General features: G+C 37.4%; 4 protein-coding genes across 7 annotated transcripts; 2 read left to right on the top strand and 2 right to left on the bottom strand.

The window, feature by feature from the left end:
* Positions 1 to 577: 577 nt before the first annotated feature.
* cd59a (CD59 molecule (CD59 blood group) a) lies at positions 578 to 2,969 on the top strand. Its single transcript, XM_084110193.1, has 4 exons — positions 578 to 661; positions 1,818 to 1,892; positions 1,996 to 2,097; positions 2,183 to 2,969. Exons 2-4 carry the CDS (start codon positions 1,838 to 1,840, stop codon positions 2,380 to 2,382), a joined length of 357 nt encoding a protein of 118 aa, XP_083966319.1. The 5' UTR covers positions 578 to 661; positions 1,818 to 1,837; the 3' UTR covers positions 2,383 to 2,969.
* A 3,548-nt stretch (positions 2,970 to 6,517) lies between these two features.
* aplnr2 (apelin receptor 2) lies at positions 6,518 to 9,701 on the top strand. Of its 2 annotated transcripts, XM_084109851.1 has the most exons (3): positions 6,518 to 6,672; positions 7,794 to 7,917; positions 8,098 to 9,701. In XM_084109851.1, the coding sequence occupies exon 3, from the start codon at positions 8,122 to 8,124 to the stop codon at positions 9,343 to 9,345; it is 1,224 nt and encodes a 407-aa protein (XP_083965977.1). In that variant the 5' UTR covers positions 6,518 to 6,672; positions 7,794 to 7,917; positions 8,098 to 8,121; the 3' UTR covers positions 9,346 to 9,701. The 2 variants fall into 2 exon arrangements, with proteins under 2 accessions (XP_083965977.1, XP_083965976.1); XM_084109850.1 differs by having other exon boundaries at positions 7,794 to 9,701.
* A 432-nt stretch (positions 9,702 to 10,133) lies between these two features.
* Positions 10,134 to 17,140, bottom strand: psmc3 (proteasome 26S subunit, ATPase 3). Of its 2 annotated transcripts, none has more exons than XM_084108301.1 (11): positions 17,034 to 17,140; positions 16,407 to 16,487; positions 16,185 to 16,310; positions 15,986 to 16,090; positions 15,070 to 15,132; positions 14,812 to 14,949; positions 14,575 to 14,718; positions 14,184 to 14,429; positions 13,957 to 14,102; positions 10,899 to 10,980; positions 10,134 to 10,525 (listed from the first exon to the last, which is right to left on the bottom strand). In XM_084108301.1, exons 1-11 carry the CDS (start codon positions 17,073 to 17,075, stop codon positions 10,415 to 10,417), a joined length of 1,284 nt encoding a protein of 427 aa, XP_083964427.1. In that variant the 5' UTR covers positions 17,076 to 17,140; the 3' UTR covers positions 10,134 to 10,414. The 2 variants fall into 2 exon arrangements, with proteins under 2 accessions (XP_083964427.1, XP_083964428.1); XM_084108302.1 differs by having other exon boundaries at positions 17,040 to 17,105.
* Positions 17,141 to 17,934: 794 nt separating this feature from the next.
* Positions 17,935 to 23,858, bottom strand: mtch2 (mitochondrial carrier homolog 2). 2 transcript variants are annotated; one of them, XM_084108291.1, is made up of 13 exons: positions 23,702 to 23,858; positions 22,733 to 22,817; positions 22,499 to 22,605; positions 21,682 to 21,705; positions 21,496 to 21,552; positions 21,218 to 21,275; positions 21,066 to 21,117; positions 20,924 to 20,983; positions 20,517 to 20,610; positions 20,248 to 20,295; positions 19,581 to 19,648; positions 19,225 to 19,300; positions 17,935 to 18,741 (listed from the first exon to the last, which is right to left on the bottom strand). In XM_084108291.1, the coding sequence occupies exons 1-13, from the start codon at positions 23,786 to 23,788 to the stop codon at positions 18,655 to 18,657; spliced, it is 903 nt and encodes a 300-aa protein (XP_083964417.1). In that variant the 5' UTR covers positions 23,789 to 23,858; the 3' UTR covers positions 17,935 to 18,654. The 2 variants fall into 2 exon arrangements, with proteins under 2 accessions (XP_083964417.1, XP_083964418.1); XM_084108292.1 differs by having other exon boundaries at positions 21,682 to 21,702.
* Positions 23,859 to 24,088: the final 230 nt, after the last annotated feature.

The raw sequence follows: 24,088 nt of genomic DNA, 5'->3' as shown, positions 1-24,088 counted from the left end.
TAAGAACATTTTATGCCGATTCAGCATTTTTTAAGAAGGGAAATAAAAGTTTAGGAAGAATAAGAGACTGATGTTATGTGTGTATAATAAAGTCAGTGCTGAATCAACAGGGAAGCGTCAACAGATAATCAGAAAAAGTTAAACACAAGAATTGTTACAAGAGAGAAGAATAAAGTAAGTGAACCAATGAGAAAGACATTCTTTGTGTTTTGTTTATGCAAGTAAGAATACAAACATTGTGCAAGTATGTTGAAGGGACAGATTTTGGCTCATGGCTGATTAAACTAAGGGATGGAAAATTTCATTGTACAAGAGTGAAAAAGATTAACATTCAGCTTTTGACTACAGGAATTGAACAGTTAAAGAAATCCCAATGCTGTAGGCTACTATCAATATTATACTACTGAATAACTGTTTCAGGGTGACTGTCCCTACTGCTAGTACATTACTTTGTGATTAATCAATTATTTATGAATTCTTATAGGATGTTATTTCTTTATATTCAATTTAAATATTTTAGGACAGTATGTAATAAAAAGGACACAAAAGACTCGTTGAAGAGCATTGTGGGCGTGTTTAAAGAAGAGTGATCGGGCTCAAGCTCTCCAGTTTTCAGACGGGTTTGGATGTCTCTGTGGTTGGATTCCTTCTTCACACTGAGGTAAGACTACAGAAGAGGAACTGGTCAAGATAACAGCATTCTGCTTAAGGACATTCTTTGCTTGCGGCCCGGGCTGATTTATATCGCAATGTGCATTAAACGCATTTAGTCTTTCCATAGACGTTTTTTTTTAAGGTTATGGTAGACAGTTATGATAAAATGTGTGACATTTTATTTATTTAAAATAGCCTATTGGTTTATGTTTCATACAACTATATTAAATGTGTAAGAGATATGTTAATACTATACATTTTTACTAAACTCTGGAAAGAAAATCAGTTAATTCAAAATTTTATAAAAGTGAGACAAGCTGTCATTGGGTCAGTGACTCTAAACACAAAATCTTCATTTTTTAAATTGGGATTTTGGTGTGAATCCTATCCAAATTCAAATTTAAATGAAATTGTTAGTTAAACTATTGAAAAATAAAACACTGGCATACAGTAAGAGCAGGATCAAGTATTTGTGAAGGTCAACTTTACATTTTATTGAAATGTGTTCTCATTCATAAATGTCACGTCGTACTAAGTGTATAATGCCATAAATATAAATATGTTAAAAAAAAAAATTGTTATATGCATTGTTAATTATTATATTAGGATGTTCATTCAAGGCTGAATGAATTTCAAAGGACAAATAATATACTAGGATATTATAATAATGTATAAAGCTAAAATATAAAATATCAAAAATAATATAAATAATAGGTGTAGTTGCAGTAATAATGGAAGTAGTTATAATATAGGTCAGATCATTGGCCAAAACAGTTTTAGAGACTAAATTGACTTCCATTGTATGGACAAAAACAACAACATATCTCAAAATATCTTAATTTATGTTACACGAAAGAAAGTCATACAGGTTTGGAACAAAATTGGGGAGTAAATGACATTCTTGGTTCAAATATACCGTTAAGCATCTTACTGAAGCAACTGCAGGTGAACCTGTAACAAGTCGAAACACTATTTGAGTAGCTTTATCCCCTTTAAGGTTTAATCATATTCTGAATGTGAGGGCTTGAGACCATGTTGGCAAGTTTAGGATAATTTTTTTTAAATCTAAATTTATGATGAGCATTCAATGACATCAGTAACATTCAGACAATCTCCCCCTCTCTCTTTCTCTCTCTCTCTCTCTCTCTCTCTGCCACGATTAGACTGGTAAACTGAAGGCATTATGAAAGCTTCTGTTGGAGTGTGTGTGGTGTTCGTTCTGGCTCTGCTGGGGTTTGGTATGTATTGCCATTGATCCTTTTTTCACAGTGTGTTTTTGTCCTATTTTGGAGTCTTATTCTTGCAAAGAATAAAGTTCTCTCTGTCCATGTGTCTCTTTAGGCTCTGCAATTAAATGTTACCATTGTAAGGACTACTCGGGCACATGCTCTAAAATTCGAAACTGCTACTATGATGATGCCTGCGTGTCCGTCTACGAAAGAGGTGTCAGCTCACTCATACTTAAAAAAAAGTCTTTCTGTAATCCATTCCCATGACCCTTTGACTTTTCATGTTTTATTTTTTTAAGGTGGCGACACATACCGGCAGTGTATAAAGTACTCTGAATGTCAACACAGCGTCATCGCTGAGAAATTTCCCAAACTTTCCAGCTTCAAGTACTCCTGCTGTACCTCTGACCTGTGTAACGCAGCTCCAGTGTCGGTGTCCAGCCGCTCTGTGGTGGGAATACTGCTCTCACTAGCTCTCTTCTGGTGGGGTGTCCTCTAAAACATCACAAACACTAGGGCTTCTGCATTGTTCCTTGTAAAGTTGGTAGTGGTATCATGCAGTGAGAATGCAGAGATCTTCTATATCTTGAGTTAAGTGGTCAAAGAAGCATTCACAGCTTACATCTCAGCTGTATGTTAAAACTGTGTGTGCTCAACGCTAAAGCTTGTAAGCTAAAGCTTGTAATTTTATTTTTCATTTTGCACTTAATAGTGAAAGGGAAACTGTGAGTATAATTTATTGTGTTAAAATATTGCTCTCATTGTGTACGTGTACTCTTTCACAGCTAATCCTTTTATCCAGAAAAGTGGTAGGCCTACAACTGAGTGGGTTGTGAGGATTCTGATGCTGAGATTTCAAAGGGTTAATGTGTCATATCACTGTCATTTGCATAAATGCCCTTTATACTACCTGCTTTTCCTCTTTATGAATGTCTATTTTAAAACTTAAAATCTCTTGAAAAACATTGTGTGATGTAGACATGCAGTCTTTTCAGTGTACTGATTAGCTTCTTGTTACCACTATAGCCAGCAAAACTTACTGAACCTTTATGCGACCAATAAAAGGAACATGCGGTTTTATGCTAATTGAGAGTTTGAGAATTCTGTTAAATATTTATGATTCCACGTGTATCTCGTTGTTTCTAATTTATCTGCAGTGCTATAAAGAACGCACGCACGCACACACACACTTTATCTACAGTGTTCCTGATTCGTGAAAAGTCCCAGTCTGCTAATATTGTGAAAAAAAAAAAAAAAAAAAAAAAAACAATAAATATACATCATATAATCTTTAACGTTCTTTCTTTCTCGGAATTCCAAATCGATGATTCTACCACAAGTGAAAATCAACAAGACAACAAGTGTAGCCCACACTTTTCACATGTAACTCGATTTTGACCTGTTTTGTCATTTTTTGAGAGTCTTGTTAGTGTAATAGGCAATGACCCTTTCCTGCCCTCTGGTTGTAGTGTGGATCACATCTTCCAAACTGGCATAGGATAATGTACCCAAATACCTGACTTCCACAACAATCTGACTTATATTCTCCATCTCTGTCATCACCCTCACTGCTTCTATATCCTCCTTGATCTTCAACTTCTTCCTTTCTTACTACGACCTCATTTTCTGATGCACTGCAGTCACAATAGCCTACTTTCTGGAAAAGGTACAGCTTTTCCACTCTGTCTTTTATTAAACTTACAAACAGGCTATACTGCCTACCAATTCTGAACAATAGTGCAGCTACACAGAAAATAGGTGTCCCCTTAAAGGACTTTGCCATTTATGCATGACGCACAGATTTTTTGGTCTTTGAGTTATTGTTTTTACAAAATGTGCATTAAATAACCAAAAACCTTAGAAAAAAACATTTGGATGTACAACTTTTTTTAAATTTGATTTAATTTATATAGGCTACTGTATATTTTCTAGTCTAAAATGAACTCACTATGGAGCTTTGACATGTGACCTAACATGTGCTAATGTCTCCTTCACTTTCTTTGTTGCCAAAAATGTAAATAGATTTGAATTTCATTGGTGAAAGGGGATGTCATATGATATAATTATTTCTTTACTTTTTGGCTGAACATTAGGCTATATTTTTGTATTTTAAATGAAATGGCAGAGGGTTAAATTAAACACATCCGATTCACACATGATCATTGCACTGCACATTGAAAAAGATTGCACTGCCATAATAATAATAATACAATTCATGTCATAAATGTGTTTCAAAATAGACATGAATTGGTTATTGAGGTTAGTTTTTTCTATAAATCCAAGGTGGAGGATTTTTGCAAATCCACTGTAAAATAAAAAATTTGGATCTCTCAAATCTGTGGATGTGGATGTGGATGTCTTCAGTCCATTTATTCAGTAATTTGCTGTACTGCCTTTGATGTTCAAATGAGTTGCACCCCCCACAGATCATTTTTCCCACTTTCCTTTTCCTGGAACACAAAAGGAGATATATCACGAAATGCCCTGCTTTTTGGCCATTCAGCAAAAGTGCATTTTTATTAATAGCTATAAGCGCTCAATAGCAATTTTGCTTGCAATAAATGAAAAGGAAAGCTAGGCTAACAAGTAATGATCCGTTTCTTAAATAATTCTTAAATTATTGTTAGTTTATCCTGTTTTCCTAACATGTTTTGCCTGGGGTATGACAATTTATAGTTTGACCCACTGCTTTTGGATCAGAGTGTGTTTAACTCATGTCATACATATGACCTCGTGACTTCTTTTAGACCCTTACTGTTTGTACAGCTGAGATCAATCAGAGGCAAGAGAGGAAAACCAGTGAATGTCTTTCTGGCACTGAAAGGCTAGTGTGAAAATGTGTATTCTACATAGGCTATGGCATGCAGTAGCTAATCAAGGCTGTCACTTAAAATCACTGGGCGTGAGATAAAATTTATAGGGTGGGCCTCCTATTGACTCAATGTTTTTTGTTTTATTGAGTAATTGGTACACTATAGTTCAAGTGGAGGTGCAAAAAAAAACAACATTTTATCTGTAAAACTGCTAATAAAACTCTCTATGAGCAACTTCTGCACATATTAGGGCTTTTCACACATGAAATAGTTAACCCTGGGTCATTCTAAACCCCGGATAAACGGAATCCTGGGTTATCTTGCTTCACGTTTCACACTGTATATACCCAGGGTTAACAGTTAATCCTGGGTATTCATAAACTGCCGTTTTACACTACACATTCCTAAACCCCGGGTTAAAGTCCTTATTTGCATATTTGCGGTGTCAGTGTTACTGACTGGACAAACCCAGTAAAGGCTCTATCATTGCACGTCATCAAATTACACATTGCTGACTGTAATATCAAGTTTTTTCTAAGTGAATTATAAAGGTAAAAGAATGACGGTCTCTTCACTCCAATTATCGCCTTTTCCATCGCCATTTGACATTTTTCCTATTTTTCCGCAGAAAAACCTGGGGTTAAGCGCAGTGTGAAAAGCCCTATTCAACTTAGTTTGAGAAAACACAATTGCATTTTTAAATATTTGCAGTGTGTCATTGTGTTGCCTCATAAATCGCTGTCCTGTTGACCTGACAAGATTTTCTTCAAGACAAAAGACTTTCCCTTTTTTTCCTTCTTATTGAGACTCTCAACATGCAAAAACACACAAATCCCACATTAGGGAATCCTAAATGTGGAAGTGTCTAAACAACACTCAGACCGTTCAAACTGTTCAAACAGACCCTCAGACATGCAGCTGAGCTCACATAGAACCAACACAATCAATGTATTGGTTAAACAGAGGCAGGTGAACAGTTCACATGAATGTATATCAGGTTATGTGAGACTGATTGATAATGAGATTTGTTTCCATTCATTTTAACATTGTATTTCACATTAATTTGCTGTGTTTATTTCACATTAATAATGGCATGTTTATTGTTTATTTTCTGAAATTCACCAAATCAAATTCTTATTCTCATATTCTTGGAAAATTTCTTACATTTACCTGTCAACCACTCTCTGTGCCAGAACATTATAAAATACAGCAAGTTCATGTGATTGTATTCTCTGAAATTAACAGGAAAGAATTGTTGAGAAATTGTTACTTTAGAAAGTACATATGTTGATAAATGTAAAATGTTTTTTTTAAGCTATTAACGTGTTTCAAACTCTTAAGGAATGTGCTGATATGCAAATGTGCAAATAAACAGGTCTAACTCTCACTTGTCTTGGTATAAAATCACCCTCCAGTTTGATTCAGTGAACACAGTCTGTACAACAATGGGCCACACATAATGTCTTTGATTTACTGATCTTCCAATGTTTTAGGTAACCCATTGTTTGTAAGAATGCATATTATATTTGCTAATACAACCTCGTGTCTGTATTGGCCGGAGGTTTTCTGTTTGCTACGGTAAAAGACATTGTCATGTGTATAAAGCTTCTTTCAAGCCTGAGGTGTTCTGAGTTTGCTTAGTCTGTTTAAGAGCAGGAGGACTGTTTGGATATCTCACAAAACTGCTGCGGGGTGGTCCTGTGAGAGAGGAGGAGGACAGAACAGAAACGGGAATGGACACAAAGAGGAGAAGGTCTTTAAAGAGCACTTCCCCTGTATGTGAGAAAGAGAAGGAAGCATTCAATTCTGGGAGAGGAAAAAGTTAAGAGAGAGAGAGATCATGAGAAAACCATGGATACAGAGTGACATATGTTCTTCCTTCAACAACACAATCTGAAAACACAGAGAGACTAATCGCAACAAGGAACTGGGCACATTTAATAACAGAAGCAGAGACAAATCCTTAGGAAAAGCAGGTATGAAATTCTTTGGTTCATGTTGGATTTTCACCTGAGCATTGCTTTTGTGAAATAGATTTTATTGCAGCTTTTCCTATAAATGTATAGTATGTACATCATCTGGAATTTATTCTTCAGGTTCTATATTAGACAAAAGAGAAGGTTTGCCATATAGTGATCAATTTAATAAATATTCTGTTTTATTGATGTTTATTCATTTAGCAGACACTTTTATCTAAAGTGACATTACTAGCAGTTTATCATGAGCCACATTGTTTCAAGCATGAATAGATTAGTACACAAGATAAAGTTAAATGCAAAAAGTGTAACACTGCATGGTCAAAAAAAGTTGTAATTATTATTAATTAATAATTATTACATTGATTCATATGTTTCTGGCATGTTATATGTTTGGCAACAATTCTTTTAACCCTAACTGATGCAGTATGCTTTTCATTTTTTAAACAGCTATGTTGGAAGATGTATCCCATGGCCATATTTAATGATAGCAATATATTACGTAATCATTGAGCTGACGCTTCTAGCCAAAGTGACTTTACAAATGAGGAGAGCAAATTAAGCAATCAAGCCAACAATAGGGCAGCAATATGCAAGTGCTGTGACTAATCCCAGCTGTCTAGCACAGTACATGTAGCAAGGTTGTTTTTTTAATTATAGAATAGTAAGTGTTAATATGGGTCAAGTGTTCACATAAAAAGATGCGTCTTCAGCTGTTTCTTGAAAATGGCTAAAGACTCAGTTTGATAATTGAAGAGTCAAACCACTGGAAAGAGTGGTTCAGGGAGCATGAGGAATCATTTTCACACACGAGTCCTGACTTTAACACCATTGAAAGTGTTTGGGATGTGTTGGAGTAGACTTTACAGAGTGGTTTGACACTTCCATTGTTAATATAAAAACTCTTAATGAAAATAAATGTTGTGATGTTACATAAGTGTCGAAACAATTCCACAACGAATGCACAGTACAATTAAAGCTAAAGAGTTTGTGACTTTTTTTTTTTTTTTGCCTGTGCAGTGTATATAAGCCACTGTGATACGGTTATTTACGATTTGACAATGTAATCTATTTTTAATGCAGTTTCCAATAATCTTTTTTCTTCTTCTTTTGTCTATAAGTGATATCCCACAGAAATCGAAGAAGATTGAGGAGGAAGGAAGAATCACTGACTCTTTCAGCTCATTCGTGGGAAACTTCCAAATTTGGATCAAACAAGAATCCGGGGGAAAAACAAGGATAAAGGTCATCCAATCATCAATTCAGAAAGATTTTGCATTTTTGATTTTGCAAAGATTTAGCAAAGTTTTGCGTTTCTTGAAAACCATCACTGCAAAACATTCTCCCCCTCTAGATCCCTTAAAAACTCAGAAGAAACTCTCAGTTCTGTATTTCCTGCTCATGTCATTTACTTGCTTTCTGCAGTAGGTGCAAGTGTGTGGCTCTCAGATGTCTGGGTCTCTGCCCTTCCCTTCGCCCTCTCCCTTTCCCTCATGCGACTACAGTGAATGGTCTCCAACTTGGGTGCTGATTCCGAGTGTGTACCTCTTGGTGTTTGTCGTGGGCTCCCTGGGTAACGGATTAGTGCTATGGGTGTACCTGGACCGCCGAGTGAGAGGCCGCGGGAGGATTGGCAGCTGCTCCAAATCTTCCCAATCCTCTGATCCTCCTCCTTGCCGCTCCACATCTTCTCGTTCAGTGACCGAGTCTTTAATAGCCAGTCTAGCATTGGCTGACCTGGCCTTCGTCATGACCCTGCCTTTGTGGGCGACATACACAGCGCTGGGCTACCACTGGCCCTTCGGCCAAGTTCTGTGTCAGGTGAGCAGTTACATCGTGGCACTGAACATGTACGCGAGTGTGTTTTCTCTGACTGGGCTTAGCGTGGAGCGTTACTGCGTCATCATACGACAGCGTGGCAATGGACCAAAGCAGGGATGGTCAGCCACACGTGCCAAGTGGATTGTGGGCACCGTGTGGCTGACGGCTGGAATCCTGGCACTGCCTGCTCTGCTTCTGCGGACTGTTAGGGAGGTGGATTTGGAAGTGGGGGCTGATGGCGACAGGCAGGATGAACATGCGTTCTCCTGCTTGTGTGACATGGACTACTCCAGCTTGATCTCAAGTGAATTAGACCCTGCAGCTTCAGAGCAAGCGGAGCTGATGTGGTCAGCAGCTTTGGGGTTAAAATCAACTCTTCTTGGCTTTCTGTTACCCCTGGTAGTGCTTCTGCTCTGCTACGGCTGGCTGGGGCGTCTCCTTTCCCGACACTTCAGCCTAGGCCTGCGCCCCGATCATACGCGCCAACGCAGGCTCCTCCGCATCATCATCACCCTTGTGCTGGCCTTCTTCCTCTGCTGGCTACCCTTCCACACCAACAAGACACTCTCCGCTATGGTGGAACTAGGCATCCTTCCCTTTTCCTGCAGTTTCGACCAGTGGTTGGTGGCGGCCCATCCTTACTCCATCTGTCTGGGCTACATAAACAGCTGTTTGAACCCTCTGCTGTACGCTTGCTGTGACCCAGCACTCCGGAAGCACTGCAGCGGTCTGCTCGTGTGCTTATGGGTCAAATGCAGAGGTCAGAAGGGAGGAGAGAAGAATGAGCAACGCAAGAGTTCACCAATACCATCCGGGACACATGAAGTGACGGTTAGTAGAGATGAGCAATGAAGAGAGGCAAACAGATTGATTTTAGCAAACAGACTCTGGGACTGAGCTGGACCATTTCTGTGGAAAAATCTTTTTTTTTTTTACCCATTCATCTGTGAGATTTAGCATGAACTTCACCCCTTAAGAAAACAAATTGCCAACAGAATGTGGGAACTGATAATAAGACAGGATCCAGTGAACGTTTTCCCATGACATGATGCCAGGGTGCAGAGGAGCTAACAAGTTTTAGATAAAATGCACCTGTACTTCCCATCATAATGATGCAACTCAAACTGTTTGTGCAGTGTGTGCATGCTGATGAATTATGAACAGCTACAGTATGTTATTTCCCTTATATGCAATCATTTTTACATGAAAAATAAAATGTTGAGTCTATTTAGTCATATCATTGACTTCTAGGATCAGTAGGCATTTATTTTTTTATGTATAAATGTAAGTTTGTATATAAAATATACATATATATATATATATATATATATATATATATATAAAAATAAAAAAAAAGTTAAAATACTTTCTTCAATCCCAATGTAGGTTCTAATCTTTCCTATTTGTCTGAGGATCTCAAGCAGCCTTGGCACAATGCAGCAGCATTGGTGAAACCAATGGCATGAGTTTTGGATGGGACTAATTGTTTGTATGACCAAAGGCAGATTGGGAGTGTTTGAAAATTACAAATTGCACTTAAGATGTGGATCATTCACTACTGATTTTCCTAATCTCTAATAATAACAGTGGAGATATGCAGAAACATAACATTTCATAGAAAGAAGGCACAAACAAATAAATGGAAAAAAGTTTGGTGTTTTACTGAATTGAGAGACAAACATAAGGTTAACTGAAAATTATTCCATAAGTCATAACTGTGAGTACACTCTAAATCTGGCTGATCTGTCTACATCAGAACCAGGTAATTACTCAGAACATTACTGTATCTTAGCAGCACAGGTTCACAGCTGTGCCTGATCCTGCTGTTGGACCTCTTACACACTCACACACTTGCACACACATATGTGGATGCACACAGACACACACACACACACACACACACACACAGCCATCCACTGCATTAAGCATAGTACTGCAGATTGGCCTTCTTCTTCGCCTGCACCTCCAGAATGCCCTCCATGTAGTCCTCATGGTTAAGTTCAGTGGCCCCACGCCGCAAAGCAATCATGCCCTAACACACAAAATGGAACAATACATGTGTATTTAACATCATGTAATAATCAGGAGCAATGACTATTCCCATAAAAAAAAGTTAAGTAGAGCATTAAAGTGTTTGATTCAGATTCTGTTTTAAAAGCAAAAAAAAAATTTGTTTTAGGTTTATTTGTGCATTAAAACAAGTGATAGTCTGACGGGTTGTATCTTGCATTAAAGCATGTGAAAGGCCAGAGTAATTTTTAGTAAACATGTCTCCCCTTTTTGAAATCTAAACTTAAAATTACACCTGATTCCAGGGCCTTAACCACAATGCTTACATCACCACACCAAAAAAAGATATAAACAGTAAAGGTAAATTAATTAAAGTTTGCAATGATCATACTTACAGCCTCAACACACACAGCTTTACATTGAGCTCCATTGAAGTCATCAGTACAGCGTGCCAATTCTTCATAGTTCACATCAGGACTACAGCACACACAAAAAAAAAAAAACATTAAGGGATAATGCGATAAATGGTTGGAGAGAACAAATTTCAGCATCTTTTAGAATTCTAATTTAAATTTCCATAACAGTTGCACTTTAGTTTAACAGATGGACAATTTGACTATCATGCAAACCAAAATAAGCAATAAAACATTAAATAACTTCTGGAAGCTCATCCAAGCTTGTTTTGCAGGTTCAACTTCATGTCTTGCCCACAATAACTGTGTGCTAGAGCTGCACGATTAATTGTTAAAATATCTCGATTCAAACACCCACACGATCTTAATCCTAACTGATAACAATTCACCTGTGTCTATTAAAGCTTTGACAAAATCACACCAGAACATTCAAATCTGTGTTGGCGCTGCTGCTGACCCAGAGAGAGCCATTATCATGTATAAATATGAAGCAGCTTCACAAACAGTCTTTTCAACCGCACAGTATCATTATTTCTGTAAAATTATTATATTATATTATTATATAATTCAGGGCCGTGCACAGACATTTTGAGGGGCAGTGGCTTAAACCAAAAAAGGGGGCACTGTAAGGAGTTTGAATGAGGCAGTATCATCTTAATACAGAAAATTAAAAACAACTATTTTATATGGGCAATAAGATTACAATTAGGATTTAGTGCAAAATCAAGTTATGTTGTTATAATTACTCTTCCAATTAAATAATTCAATGTCAATGCCAGTTTAACTGTCTGATGCTCAGTGGGTTCTCACTCTCTGAGCTGCCTCATCCTATGGAAGTAGTATAGACATTTAATTTAATATTATACACTTAAAGTATAAATTGAAATGATATACAGGTTACAACAGTTATAAAGTCACACCGGGGTAAAATGCGCATTTGACTTAATTCTCTTTTATACCACTCAATGGCACAAATTCTGCTCAGCACTTTTTTTCATAAACGCTTTTGATGATGGACTTGGAAATTTGGCTGATCATTGACTTGATCAAAGTTGATTCTGTGCTAATTTAATCTACTATTTTATGTATATTTTTTTTATGTTTTAGACTTATGTAGCAATTTAAATACAAAGATCTCAAGAATCTTGTTTCTGTATTTTTAAAATGAAAATTATGACAGATAGCCTATATTTATTGAACAAACATTTATTATTTAATTTATCAAAATAACTCCAAAATTGTTATAAACTTTACTAAAGTGATTGGTTTGAACAAGTATCAACTTAGACATTATTAAAAGCATATTAATTTAGCTTAAGTATTTTTATCAATACTGTGTGTCTTACCATGCTGGTTTTACCCCGTGTGTACCTCCTTGCCACCTCATACATTAATAAGATTTTTAAACAAACCACCTTTCTGATTTATTTTCACACAAAATCTGTTGCTCCATAAATTTTTAAACATTGTTCTGCAGTCATACACTGGGAGTAGTGAAAATTAGAATTCTTGTTCAATCAAATTATTTAATCTAATCTAATATAAATAACACTAATAAATAAATCACAAATAAATAAATAACATTTTCTGTTGTTTGCAGATTTTGTAGACAAAAAAACAATGCCTTCACAAAATTAGAAGAACAGAGTGAGAAAGAGCAAAGACAAAGCCTATTCAACATGGCAAAAATTGAATCAAAGTTCTAGAAAGCCAGAGGGTAAATCATTATGTATAGAATATTTAGCAGACAGTTTTTCACACTTTAACTCCTGTAAATATATTTCCCATTATAATCAGTTGCCTTAGTTGATATAGTATCTATCTATAACATAGGCTACATCATATTTATAATATTTTAATGAGACCATATTAACATTATACATAATAAAAAGGTAATATACTATATATTATCTAAATGTGTTCTAATCTAAATTAATAGTACTTTAGTATAGTAGGTTACAAGGTGGCTAACGGCACAAAACACATTTGCTTTTCTTCCAAGAACATGGATGTTGCACGAGTTGTAACTTGTTAGCACTATTTGAAGACCAGGAGCAAAACATTTTGCGACAGAAATACAAAAACATATTACCAAAATACTAATTTTGTGGATCGACTACTGTCTGTAATGTGGATTGTAATTTGTAATCGACCTGTGAATGGGACGAAATTCTATTCTGAAACTGTCGTCGGAGAGCGGGCACATGCTTGTCTACGAGTGACGCTGCGGAGCGAGCAGGAAAACACGGAGCGGATTAGCGGAATCAGTGGATCTTTAGCGGAGCGATAACAGAACGTTTTTATGGGAATCTTCTGGAGGGTTAGGGAGGGGTCGAGAGGGGCACCTCAGCTGATGAGGGCAGAAGGGCAGTGGCTCTAGCCACCGGGCCACCCCCCTGTGCACGGCCCTGATATAATTCAAATTATCACAGAAGTACTGGGATAAACGTTTATAGTTTGGATATAAAAACTGGTGTCTAAGGTAGCGATCAAAATAGAGCAAATCACCTTTTGAAAGTAACATGGTTGCTTCAAATAAGATTGTATCGATTACATTGAGAAGTGCAGGTACGCAACAGACAAGTGACTGTTGGTGACTGTTAAAAAAAAATATTTGTCATTGAATCAAATATTCAAGAGATTTGTTCAAAAACACTGATTCATTCAGCAATGAAACAAGAAGGTTTTTTTAAATATTCATTCAAATTAAACATTTAATTAAATTAAATAGAATGCAGCAATTACCGGCAATATTCTGTCAGAACCTCAAGTAATTTACATGTTATTTTATTTAGTTGTCTGTTCAGAATCGTGATCTGTTTAAAAAAATAAATAAAAAATCATGATTCTAATAGTATCCAGAATCGTGCAGCTGTACTGTGTGCTCTACCACTACACAAGTGTCTCATCAGTGGATGACCATTTAAAAGCAAATCCATAAAAGCAAAAGCTCAAACTATTAATAAAAAAATTAAATCTATATTTTCTCATCACAACACCTAAGACCACACTGAGATGCAAAAGAACAAATGTTCCATACCAGACGTTCATCTTGCGCGAGTGGATCTGCATAATGCGAGCACGGGCCTCCTCGTTGGGCATGGGGAACTCGATCTTACGATCCAGACGACCTGAACGCAGCAGAGCCGGGTCAAGGATATCCACCCTGTTAGTGGCAGCAATCACCTTGGAGGAAACAAGAAATTGCAATATAAGGCTGACAGGCCCATGTTTGTGACAGAGTAGCATATGGGCACAAGTCTGTACCTTCACTTGCATGTTGGGCTGAAAGCCGTCTAACTGATTGAGCAGCTCCAGCATGGTCCTCTGCACCTCTCTGTCTCCGGCCTTCTCACTGTCAAATCGCTTGGTGCCAATAGCGTCCAACTCATCGATGAAGATGATGGAGGGAGCTTTCTCTTTGGCGAGAGCAAATGCGTCACGCACCAGTTTGGCACCATCACCAATAAACATCTGCACCAGCTGAGGGCCAGCCAACTTCAAAAACGTTGCCTGAGAAAGGACAAAAGTGAGGTAAAATGTGAGAGACCAACACAAAAACTGTAGTGAATGTTAATAAGCCACATTATAGCCATTTGTTATCCATCATAAAAGCAGCACAGCACTGATGGTTCTCTCTCGCTCAGAGACACTGCACCTTGGTTTGGGCTGCACAGGCTCTGGCCAGCAAGGTCTTTCCTGTGCCTGGCGGTCCATACATCAGCACTCCCTTTGGCGGCTGGATGCCCAGATTCTCAAACTTCTCTTTGTGGTTCATGGGCAGAACAATCGCCTCCACCAGCTGCAAAGAGAAAAGCAGTGAGCTCAGCAACTGCCAAACTGTCATTGTGAGCAACTTCTGGTGACTGGAATGAGGCAAATTATCAGCCAGTACCTCTTGGATCTGTTTGTCAAGGCCACCAATGTCACTGTACTGCTCTGTAGGCCTCTCATCCACTTCCATGGCCTTAACTCTAGAGTCATACTCAGTGGGTAGAGTCTCCAAAATCAGATAGGAGTCCTTATTCACACCCTGCAAACAGGTCCAGAAGCACTTTCAACACATTTCTAAGCAAAACAGACTTTTTAAACAACATAATTTAAGAATGAGTATCCTGAACAAATCTGTCAAGTGAAATAAATTTTCACTTACCACAAGATCACCAGGTTTCAGTTTCTCAGCATCCACCAAACCAATCACAGGCAGGAAATAGGTCTGCAATTACAGCACTAAATATTAGTGATGAACAAATGAATTCTTACAGAAACGACAAAACCAAAAATAATGTTTTGGTAATTAAATGTTGGTAACTGAACTTGGTATGATGTTCAGGGCGCTGTGTAATCGGGTGACGTATTAAACCAATAATTGTAAAGTTTGGCAACAAGCTGCCTCTCAATATCTCAGCCGATCAAATTTTACAAACTTTTTCTATAAATCCAAAACATTTGTTAACACGTATTCTTTACCTCAATGAGCTCATTGTTTCTGCCCTAAATTAATGCAGTGTTAAATTAATACATTGTTAGCTAACTGCATGATATATATGAACATTTCTGAAATACATAACTTGGACAATGTCACCTCTGAGAACAGACCACACGATTGAGGTCCAATTCTCAATATGAACTAGGCCTAGTTGCTTATTAGCATGTATATTATTAGCATATTGACTGTTTATTAGTACTTATAAAGCACATATTAATGCCTTATTCTGCATGACTATATTCTACATCCCTTAATCCTACCCAATACCTAAACTTAACAACTACATTACAAACTATTAATAAGCAGTAATTAGGAGTTTATTGAGCAATTGTAGTAGTTAATAGTGAGAATTGGACCCTAATCTAAAGTGTGACACAATTTTCTATTTCAGATGAATATTTTTGGTTTCTGAAATTTCAGTGAATCACTACTAAATACGTCATACATTTTAAAACCATTAAGACAAAGATAATAAAACCTACACAAAAGTACTGGAAAATGTTTGTAAAGAAGAAAAAAGCATGATGGTGAGCCACAGAAAAACAAGACTGCAGCTGTTCATAAAACCTCTTTGACTCACCTGCCGTGTGGAGGTTTTGATGACGGCACACTTGCCCTTCCTCTGCGAGTCCAGATCAATGTTGGCCCCATCCTCTTCCTGGTCATTAGGATCTACATCCAGCAGCTTCCATTCAAACATACAACTTTAAATCTCGTACACATACAGAAAGGCATTTAAAAAGCTCCCTACTGCCCCGTTCTGGCACATATTTATTTACCTCTATGACGTTAGAGACGAGGTAGGGCAGAGTCTTGTTCACTTTGATTTTCTCTGTGTTTTCCTTGATCTTGTCTTTCATGGCCTGCAGCTCATGAGTGACACGCAGAACCTCACTCTTCATGATCTGAAATCATACACATTATAATGACATGCAGAACTGCATGCAGACACTGAAAACAATCATTTGCACAATGAATATGATTTACAGTATGAAGGGTACCTTAATCTCACTGTCCAAAAGACGAGTCCTCTGAACAATCTCTTCAGTGGACATCTTAAGAACTTCCTCGCCGATGCCATCCTGTAAAATACAACGAGGTAATGTATTGGGTCGTGTGAAAAAGAATACTTTATGTATTAGCACGTCTGCCTCTGCCTGTCTGTTTTAAGTCTTCCAGACCCTAACCTCATAAACGTCCGATATCTAATCATTCTAATGAATAGGAATACTCGGAGAACATCTGATCCAACTTAACGAGCAGAAGAAAACACCGTTAGCTTATCTCTGCTAATGTTATCCTAGCAAGCTACCACCACACTTTTGCTAAAGATGTATTGTGATCTTCCTGTAATTTTGGAGCGAATTAAAATCGAGTCGATCTGTCATTATTTATCACGCTGAATGATCGTAGGGATGAACGCACACGCTTATAAAAAGGGAATGAAGCGAAATGAAATTCACTGTGTCATGCTATGCTCTACCATCAGAAAACCATCAGACACAATGCCCGTGCTCAAACATCATTTAAACACGCGTCTTTCAACATACAGCATGTTTCTCCACATATATACAACTTTAACTAGTTTTGGAAAATAGATTTGAACCTAAAGAAAACATAAAGCAGACCTCCACCTCATCCCAAACTGATCTGTCATTCAGCGACGACATCTTGAAACGCTTCTTCTTCTCAGGAGCGCGTGTGTGTGTGTTTTTGTTGATCACGTCAGTGAGCGTCACTGCCCCCTCCTGGCGCGGATGGAAACTGCGTGGGACTCATCCGTTCCGAACGCTCGCTCTGACTAGGGTCTCGTTTATGTAATTTGCACGTAGATCAGAGATCTTAAAACCTTTTTCAGGCCAGTATTTGTGAATAGCGAGACAGATTAAGCAGCACTCAGTACGTTTTACAAATAAAAAAGAATAGTACTGTATAAAGTACCAATCATATAATTATTTTACATGAATAGGGTTCAGATCACATGACCAACTGATCCAATTTGACCAAATAAAAAAATTCTGAGTGCAGTAAATTAGCCAAAATAAGTATATTGTACCATAATACTATTTTCCTGTGTTGTTTTCAAAGGCATTAAAATGTTGATGTACAAAGCCATATAAATGTACCTTTCATTTAAGTTTGACATAATACTCAATGTAGACATGACAAATAAAAATTTAGCTCAACTTCAGCTTAGCTTTGGTTGATACTAATTTTATTTAATGCATTTTTTCCCCCACAAACATTTTACATTATCAAACAATTGGCAAGACCCCCTGTTGAACACCCATAGTTATTAATAAATACCTATTTAATGAATCATCCCCATGATGATCAAGCATATGCTTGCTCGCATCATATGTAAATAATATGCTATTTGCAGTTCTTGTTAGACTGCATTTTGTTTTGTTTTCTGCACAATGACAATAAAATTAAAGATGAAGAAACACAATGTTACAGCTGTTTGCTGTATGTTTAGCACTAATCTGTTGTGCAGATGATGGACAGCTAAGACACAAAGACCAAACAAAGCATTCTCACATTTATTTGGGTCCATTTGAATGTCGTTAGAAATAAAATTTTCAACTGTTTCTGACTGGAATGAAGCTCTGATGGAGATGTGGGTGGAAGTCGACCTCCACACCAAACACTGTCCAAACTCACTCACTGATATGAAGCCACAGAGGCTTATGTGTCAAAATGACCAAGGTGAGGGTCAAGCTCAGCAAAGTTATGCAAAACGCATCAGGTAGACAATACAGTGGCTCAAAGTGCTGCATAAACTTCCTCTCACATAAACACAATTAAGTCTGTTATTAACAGGACAGAGAATTTCTTTTTTGTCTGTCAGTCAGTCAGTGCATGAACCAGTAGAGACAAACACAGATCTAGAATTACTGACGAGCATTATGGTCGAGCAAAAAAATAAAACAGTTGTAAGGGGCACATACAGTCAACAGCGCCCTCGAGTGCGTCGCTGAAATTATACTGCGATTTATTTACTTGGTTATGTATACAAATCCCTGGGTATTAAAATAAAGCTCTTCATGGTTTCAAATCAATGCAAATCACAATGTAGTGAAAAGGTACTGATAAAATTAACAGTAATAATCCTGAAGGCTGATGCAGACTGATTATCAAAAAAAGTTTGTCATCTTAAACAAGTGCATACGAAGGATTAGGAGTCCAACTTTGTGGGTCATCTCAATTATATTATCATAATTATAGACTATGCTGATAGCTTCCCATTCAAAAAAATCTCTTCTGCTCAATGGCATACATCTTCCCGGCAGGCAACTTCCTGAAGAACAGGCTGTTGCCTCTGCTCATGTTGCCCTGAGACACACAAGGAGAGAGAGAGGGGGAATCAGAATTAGATTATCTGACCGCTTCTTCAAATGGTAACAATTTCTAATAAATCTATGTGAAGTGTTTTAGGTAGTAGGTCACTTCTAGACATAGTGGTCAACAAAATATTTTTCTCTGTTGCTAAAGATGCTCTGCCACTCATCCAGTCAACAGATTAACTTTGGATGACAAGAGAAAACACTTCAGCAACAGGAGAAACAGATCCAGCTGACTAGAATAAAACTCTTTTTGGTTGTTTTATGCAGTCATGTAGTTAAACTCATTATTACAGTAGTGTGGTGCTTTAATTCTATTAGCCCTTTAACTCGATTAGCCTAGTCAGATTCCAATTAACATTAGAAGGTCATTAGCAGAAGAACGGAGACATTCAAGAACAGTTAACAAAACTCAAATCCCCATTGCAAGTAACTTGTTTAAATAAAATAAATAAAAATAAAAAAACCTGCTCACCTCTCGGCTCAGGTGACCCCAGCAGTGGAGCCAGTTGGGATAAATGGCAGCATAAGGTGGCAGACCTCCAGCCAGCCTGGGTCAGATCAGGAGAAACATTACTTACAAATGATTATCTGTATACCTGCATTAGTCTTAAATATGGTAAGGATCAGTCCAGCAAATACATGCCAGTAGAAGTAGTGAATTGATAACTATAGTTACAGAACTTGATCATGATGTGAAAGCGTTTAACAAGTTTAAGATCAAAAGCTTCTTACGAAGCTAAGAAACCAGATCTCTGACTATTGACTCAATATGCACGCAAATCTCCTTCCATTCACAAACGCTTCCACTAGTCACACAAAATCCCTTACCCACAGTTATTTACTGCCATCAGGTTGGACACCAATACAAATGGATACGTCAGCATACTTGCAAAAAACTGAGAAAATGTCAAAAAGAAAAAAAAATTAGAATGAGAGCAATAGCAAAACCTAGTCAGTCAATCAAAACAACCCTCTACAAACACATTAAAAATAGAATCACCATTGGCTAGTACATTATTTTTTATTTTACTCGCCAGACACACACAGACCCACATACTGTATATAAAGCAAAACATCTCTCTCCAATTAACTCTTTCAGCTGTCATCTGGTTTTCAAAAAACAATAATTGTCTTGCGTTTTCTACTTCTATATTTTAATTTAGGAAAAATGCTTTATTATAATTCGACTTATTCCACGCCTTGATAAATGAGCTTGCCATTCTTTTCCGTCAGTCCATATCTTCTAATGAGTAGGTGCCCTAAGCGCTTACTGGACAGTACAAAAAATATATCAGTGCTGTGAGTAAAATTACTGGTGAGTAAAATCAAACAATTTACCAGCCAATGGCTATTGATTGACAGACATACTTAGCTCAAAATTTGGAAGAATATGCGAATGATTTACATGCTTTGTAGAGGGTGGTACCAAAAGTGAATCAAACGATACTTTGCGCTTCCCACTGATCATGTGAATAGCTCGTGTCAGATGACTTACCCCGGTCACAGCTTGAGAGCAGTTCTTGATCTCTCCTGTATGACTCGTCTGAGATAAGCACAACCGGATAATTGACTCAGTATACACAATGCAACTACGATCGCTACATATGTACAACTGTTGTTCTAGCAGAACACTATGCAATGATGAAACAATAAATACAGAAAAATGAAAAGTATCTCACATACTTATAAAACTGTATATTTGTACAAATCTAGGTTCCAGATGCTTTACTGTTCATAGATGAGTTTGTGTGTGTGCTTACGTACCGAGTCGTCTATAGTGTATGTGTTTATGAAGTGAGCAAGCATGTTGCAGATCCACAGGGAAAGAGCATCACCCAGTAAACGAGGAATGAGGCCACTGTGGGTTGACAAACACATAAACAGTGAAGTTAAAGACAGTTTGGATCAGTTGTAAAATAGCCTGACAACATTCAGGAAAATGTTTCATGTCAAACCCATTCAATATTTTATTTCTTTATTTAGCACTTAAAATGACTAGCACGTTTGTGAGGTTTGAATGATTCCCCCTCCCCCTCATTTATGCATCCCCAACCTCAAGTGTTGCAGTTTTAACATGATGTCATGCATTTAGAATACCACAACTGATAAAACAACAGCATCATGAGGCAAACCACAGACTACCTGATTTGAAAGTGTCACTTTGCACTTACGCAAAAAAACCCAGGATTCCCTCTTCCCTGTAGATGGTAACTATGGAGTCAAAGACGCCACTGGAAGAAACAAAAAAAAAAAAAGATGAAATTTGTGATGCAGAGAAGAAATCGTGAAATCCCAGAAAAGAAAATGACTGACCAGTATTTGGCTTCTCTACCAATAAACTGGACCATGCATCTGAGAGTGATCACTACATGGAAAAAAAGACAACAGTGACATTCACAGATTGAGAGAAAAGTGAGATTCAAATCACAAAACATGTTATTTATTGTATTATAAACTGTATTTACCATGTAAAGGGTGCGTGACAATTGTAGCACATGAGCGTGCAATCATCTCTTTAGTGGTCTGAGAGAACAAATAAAATGAAAGGAAAGTAGAAAGAAACATCAAAAATACACACAAAACATTTCAGATTTCAGACAACAATGATCAGTGCAAACATGACAGCCTGTTTTGAAATATTTTCTACTTGTGTCATTTAGTCACATCTGACTTGTGACCAGGCCTCCGCTTACATACAAGGCGGCATAAGAGCCAGTCTTAAATTCTGCTTTATGCGTCTCACCTCATTTACTACATGTTGCAGAGAACCATCCTCTGCTTTCTGGCTGCTTTTCACCACCTGAGAGGGCGAAGAAATGAGATGAATGCTATTATATCACCAATCACACAACAGTGCAACAGTCTGCAGCAATGAAGCCAAAGTTTAAAACAAGAAATAATACTTCTGCAAACATGCATGTGTTCCTACCTCAATTTTTTCCTCCTGGCACTTCTGTGGGTTATAACAAAAGGTTAGAGCCAGATAAAAAGTATAAATAACCTCTGCTCAACTGTGCCCAGCCAGAAAATTACAAAAGTCACATTGCAACAGTCTGAACAGCACAGCCAGTAACACTCTGCACAGATCACAGTAACAGAAACCTAACTAAAGGCTGGAATACACAACATGACTTTTACACAAGACATCAAACACTTGCTGACTTAATGTTACAGAGAAAACTGGGCATCATAGTCTAAACAACAGGATGTGTAATCTTGAACGTCCAGACTTTCAAGCCATTCGAAAAACACAACAAACTCAAAAGAAATATGTGCCTCTTTGCTATTGGATATGAAAACAGTGAGTTCTAAAAACAGCTAAAAATATCAAACATGTTTGATGTCCTCCAAATGAATGGAATCATAGTCTGAAGCTATTAAAAAAAATGAAATAATAATAATAATAATAATAATATACAGTTTGTGTCCATCATACACTACATGATTTTCTGCTAAATCAATCAATTCAGACTTCCCAAAATCTGGAGAATGGCTATGACTTTCATCAACTACACATTCAGATGGCAAATGGGGGGGAAATCTGGGGAAAAGTAGTGTATTCCAGCCTTAATTTACATCCCTTTACATGCAACAATCGTAAAAGTTATCTGGTATCTTTCCTACAGTCAATACATTCTTAGCATATTCTGTATGATTCCTTTCTATTTCTGTTCTTAGCATACACTTTCTTATCAAAGAGGTCTACAAGAAATAAACCTCTGAAGAGCCTGGTGTGCATTTCGTACCTGCAAGACTTTACTGTGGACAATGGTGCCAATGGTCCCAGCACAAAGCCTTGGAGCGAGACCCTTAAACAGGCCTGATTTCCCATCGATTTTGATGATGTGTTTGGCTTAAAGATATAAATGAAAGCATAAGAAATGCATGCATTTTACAGAATTTTTTTAATTATATTGGAGACCATATAACTGAATGGCAATGTAGACACACTGTAGAAGCAACCATTCGCTTAATCTTACCATATGCAAAGAGCCCTGGAAGCTGGTACACTTGTCGGCCAAACATATTCCTGCCTAGAGTAGGAGGAAGAGGTTCATGTCCAACCTATATTTGCAAAGATACAAACAAGTTAGTGCACCATTAAATACGGATGTGAAATTGATACACAATATATTGTGATACACATGTAGACGCAAGGCAGTAGTATGTTTCAATATCTGACTTGGAAGAAAGACAGTCTTTTATAATTTTACAATATTGTGAAAACCTGTCACAATATATCAGAAGTAAACAATGTGAAATTGGGTATAAACCTCAATTAGCCTAGATTATAAAAATAAGAAATGGCTTGTGTTATTTAGCAGACTCGATTTTCTTCCACTATACACAAAACAAATGGGGTGACATCTGTGTTTGCCTACTACACCATAGATACATTTGTTATCAGACTGCAATACAGTGCAAATGTAAAGCACACCGCCTTTCTGTTATCACAATAACCTGCAGCAAACTTAATCAATAGCCAGAAAGACAGACGTGCTTTACCACAACCCTGAATGACACAAGACACTTATGTGAATATGCAGTTCGCGTTGTTTTCAGGGGATACAAGTTATACATTACAATAGTATGAGTTGTTGGTATATGTGCTAAAATTGCTATAAAAAAATATTTCTGACAAACCTTAAAGGTTGACCTTTCAGAGCATTAACTCACACATTAGATAGACAGCGGTCAATAACCCTGATAAAACCCTTAATAATAACCACACAATAATGAGCATCAACACCTTTATCCCTGTAAACACATGTACTGCACACAAAAATGCTCGTGTCTGAGAAGGAAATATTACCATATATACAGCTAACTGTTAACAAACCAACTGGCTAACATTTATCAACATGCTATCGAAACTGGTCGACAGCAGCGCATGTGCAGTCGAGAACTTGCTGCTGGTGTAATTTTTGCGTGTAATGTGTAAATCTTACCTGAACTAAAACCTTGATGTACATAAGAGGGTGGGAAAGGACTGTCAGTCCAGACCCAAGGAGGACTTGGCCACATGTGTCCGCCATTACCAAGACAATCCGAAACGTCCCCCTCCTTGACAGAGATGATAATACGCACAAAACAGTGTTGCCAGATCTCACAAAAAAAAAAAAAGAAAAAAGAAAAATAGGCCTAAACAGTCGAGCTCAGTTTTTGAACAGCCGGTGACTGCCAGATTTCATTTAATAATTTACCAAAAATTAAAAATGTTTCGCATTCAACTATCTAATGAAATTAATGTTTTTATCTCTCGCGCGCTAACACACCTGTAGACATATAATCAGGGTAAGTGAGTGAGGGGCCGGAAAAAGCTAAAACAAATTCAG

This window comes from Abramis brama, assembly GCF_963993115.1.
Source record: "Abramis brama genome assembly, chromosome: 3".
In the NCBI taxonomy this organism is placed as follows: Eukaryota; Metazoa; Chordata; class Actinopteri; order Cypriniformes; family Leuciscidae; genus Abramis; species Abramis brama.
The sequence above is the reverse complement of the archived record's forward strand: the minus strand, read 5'-3'. Positions and strand labels throughout refer to the sequence as shown.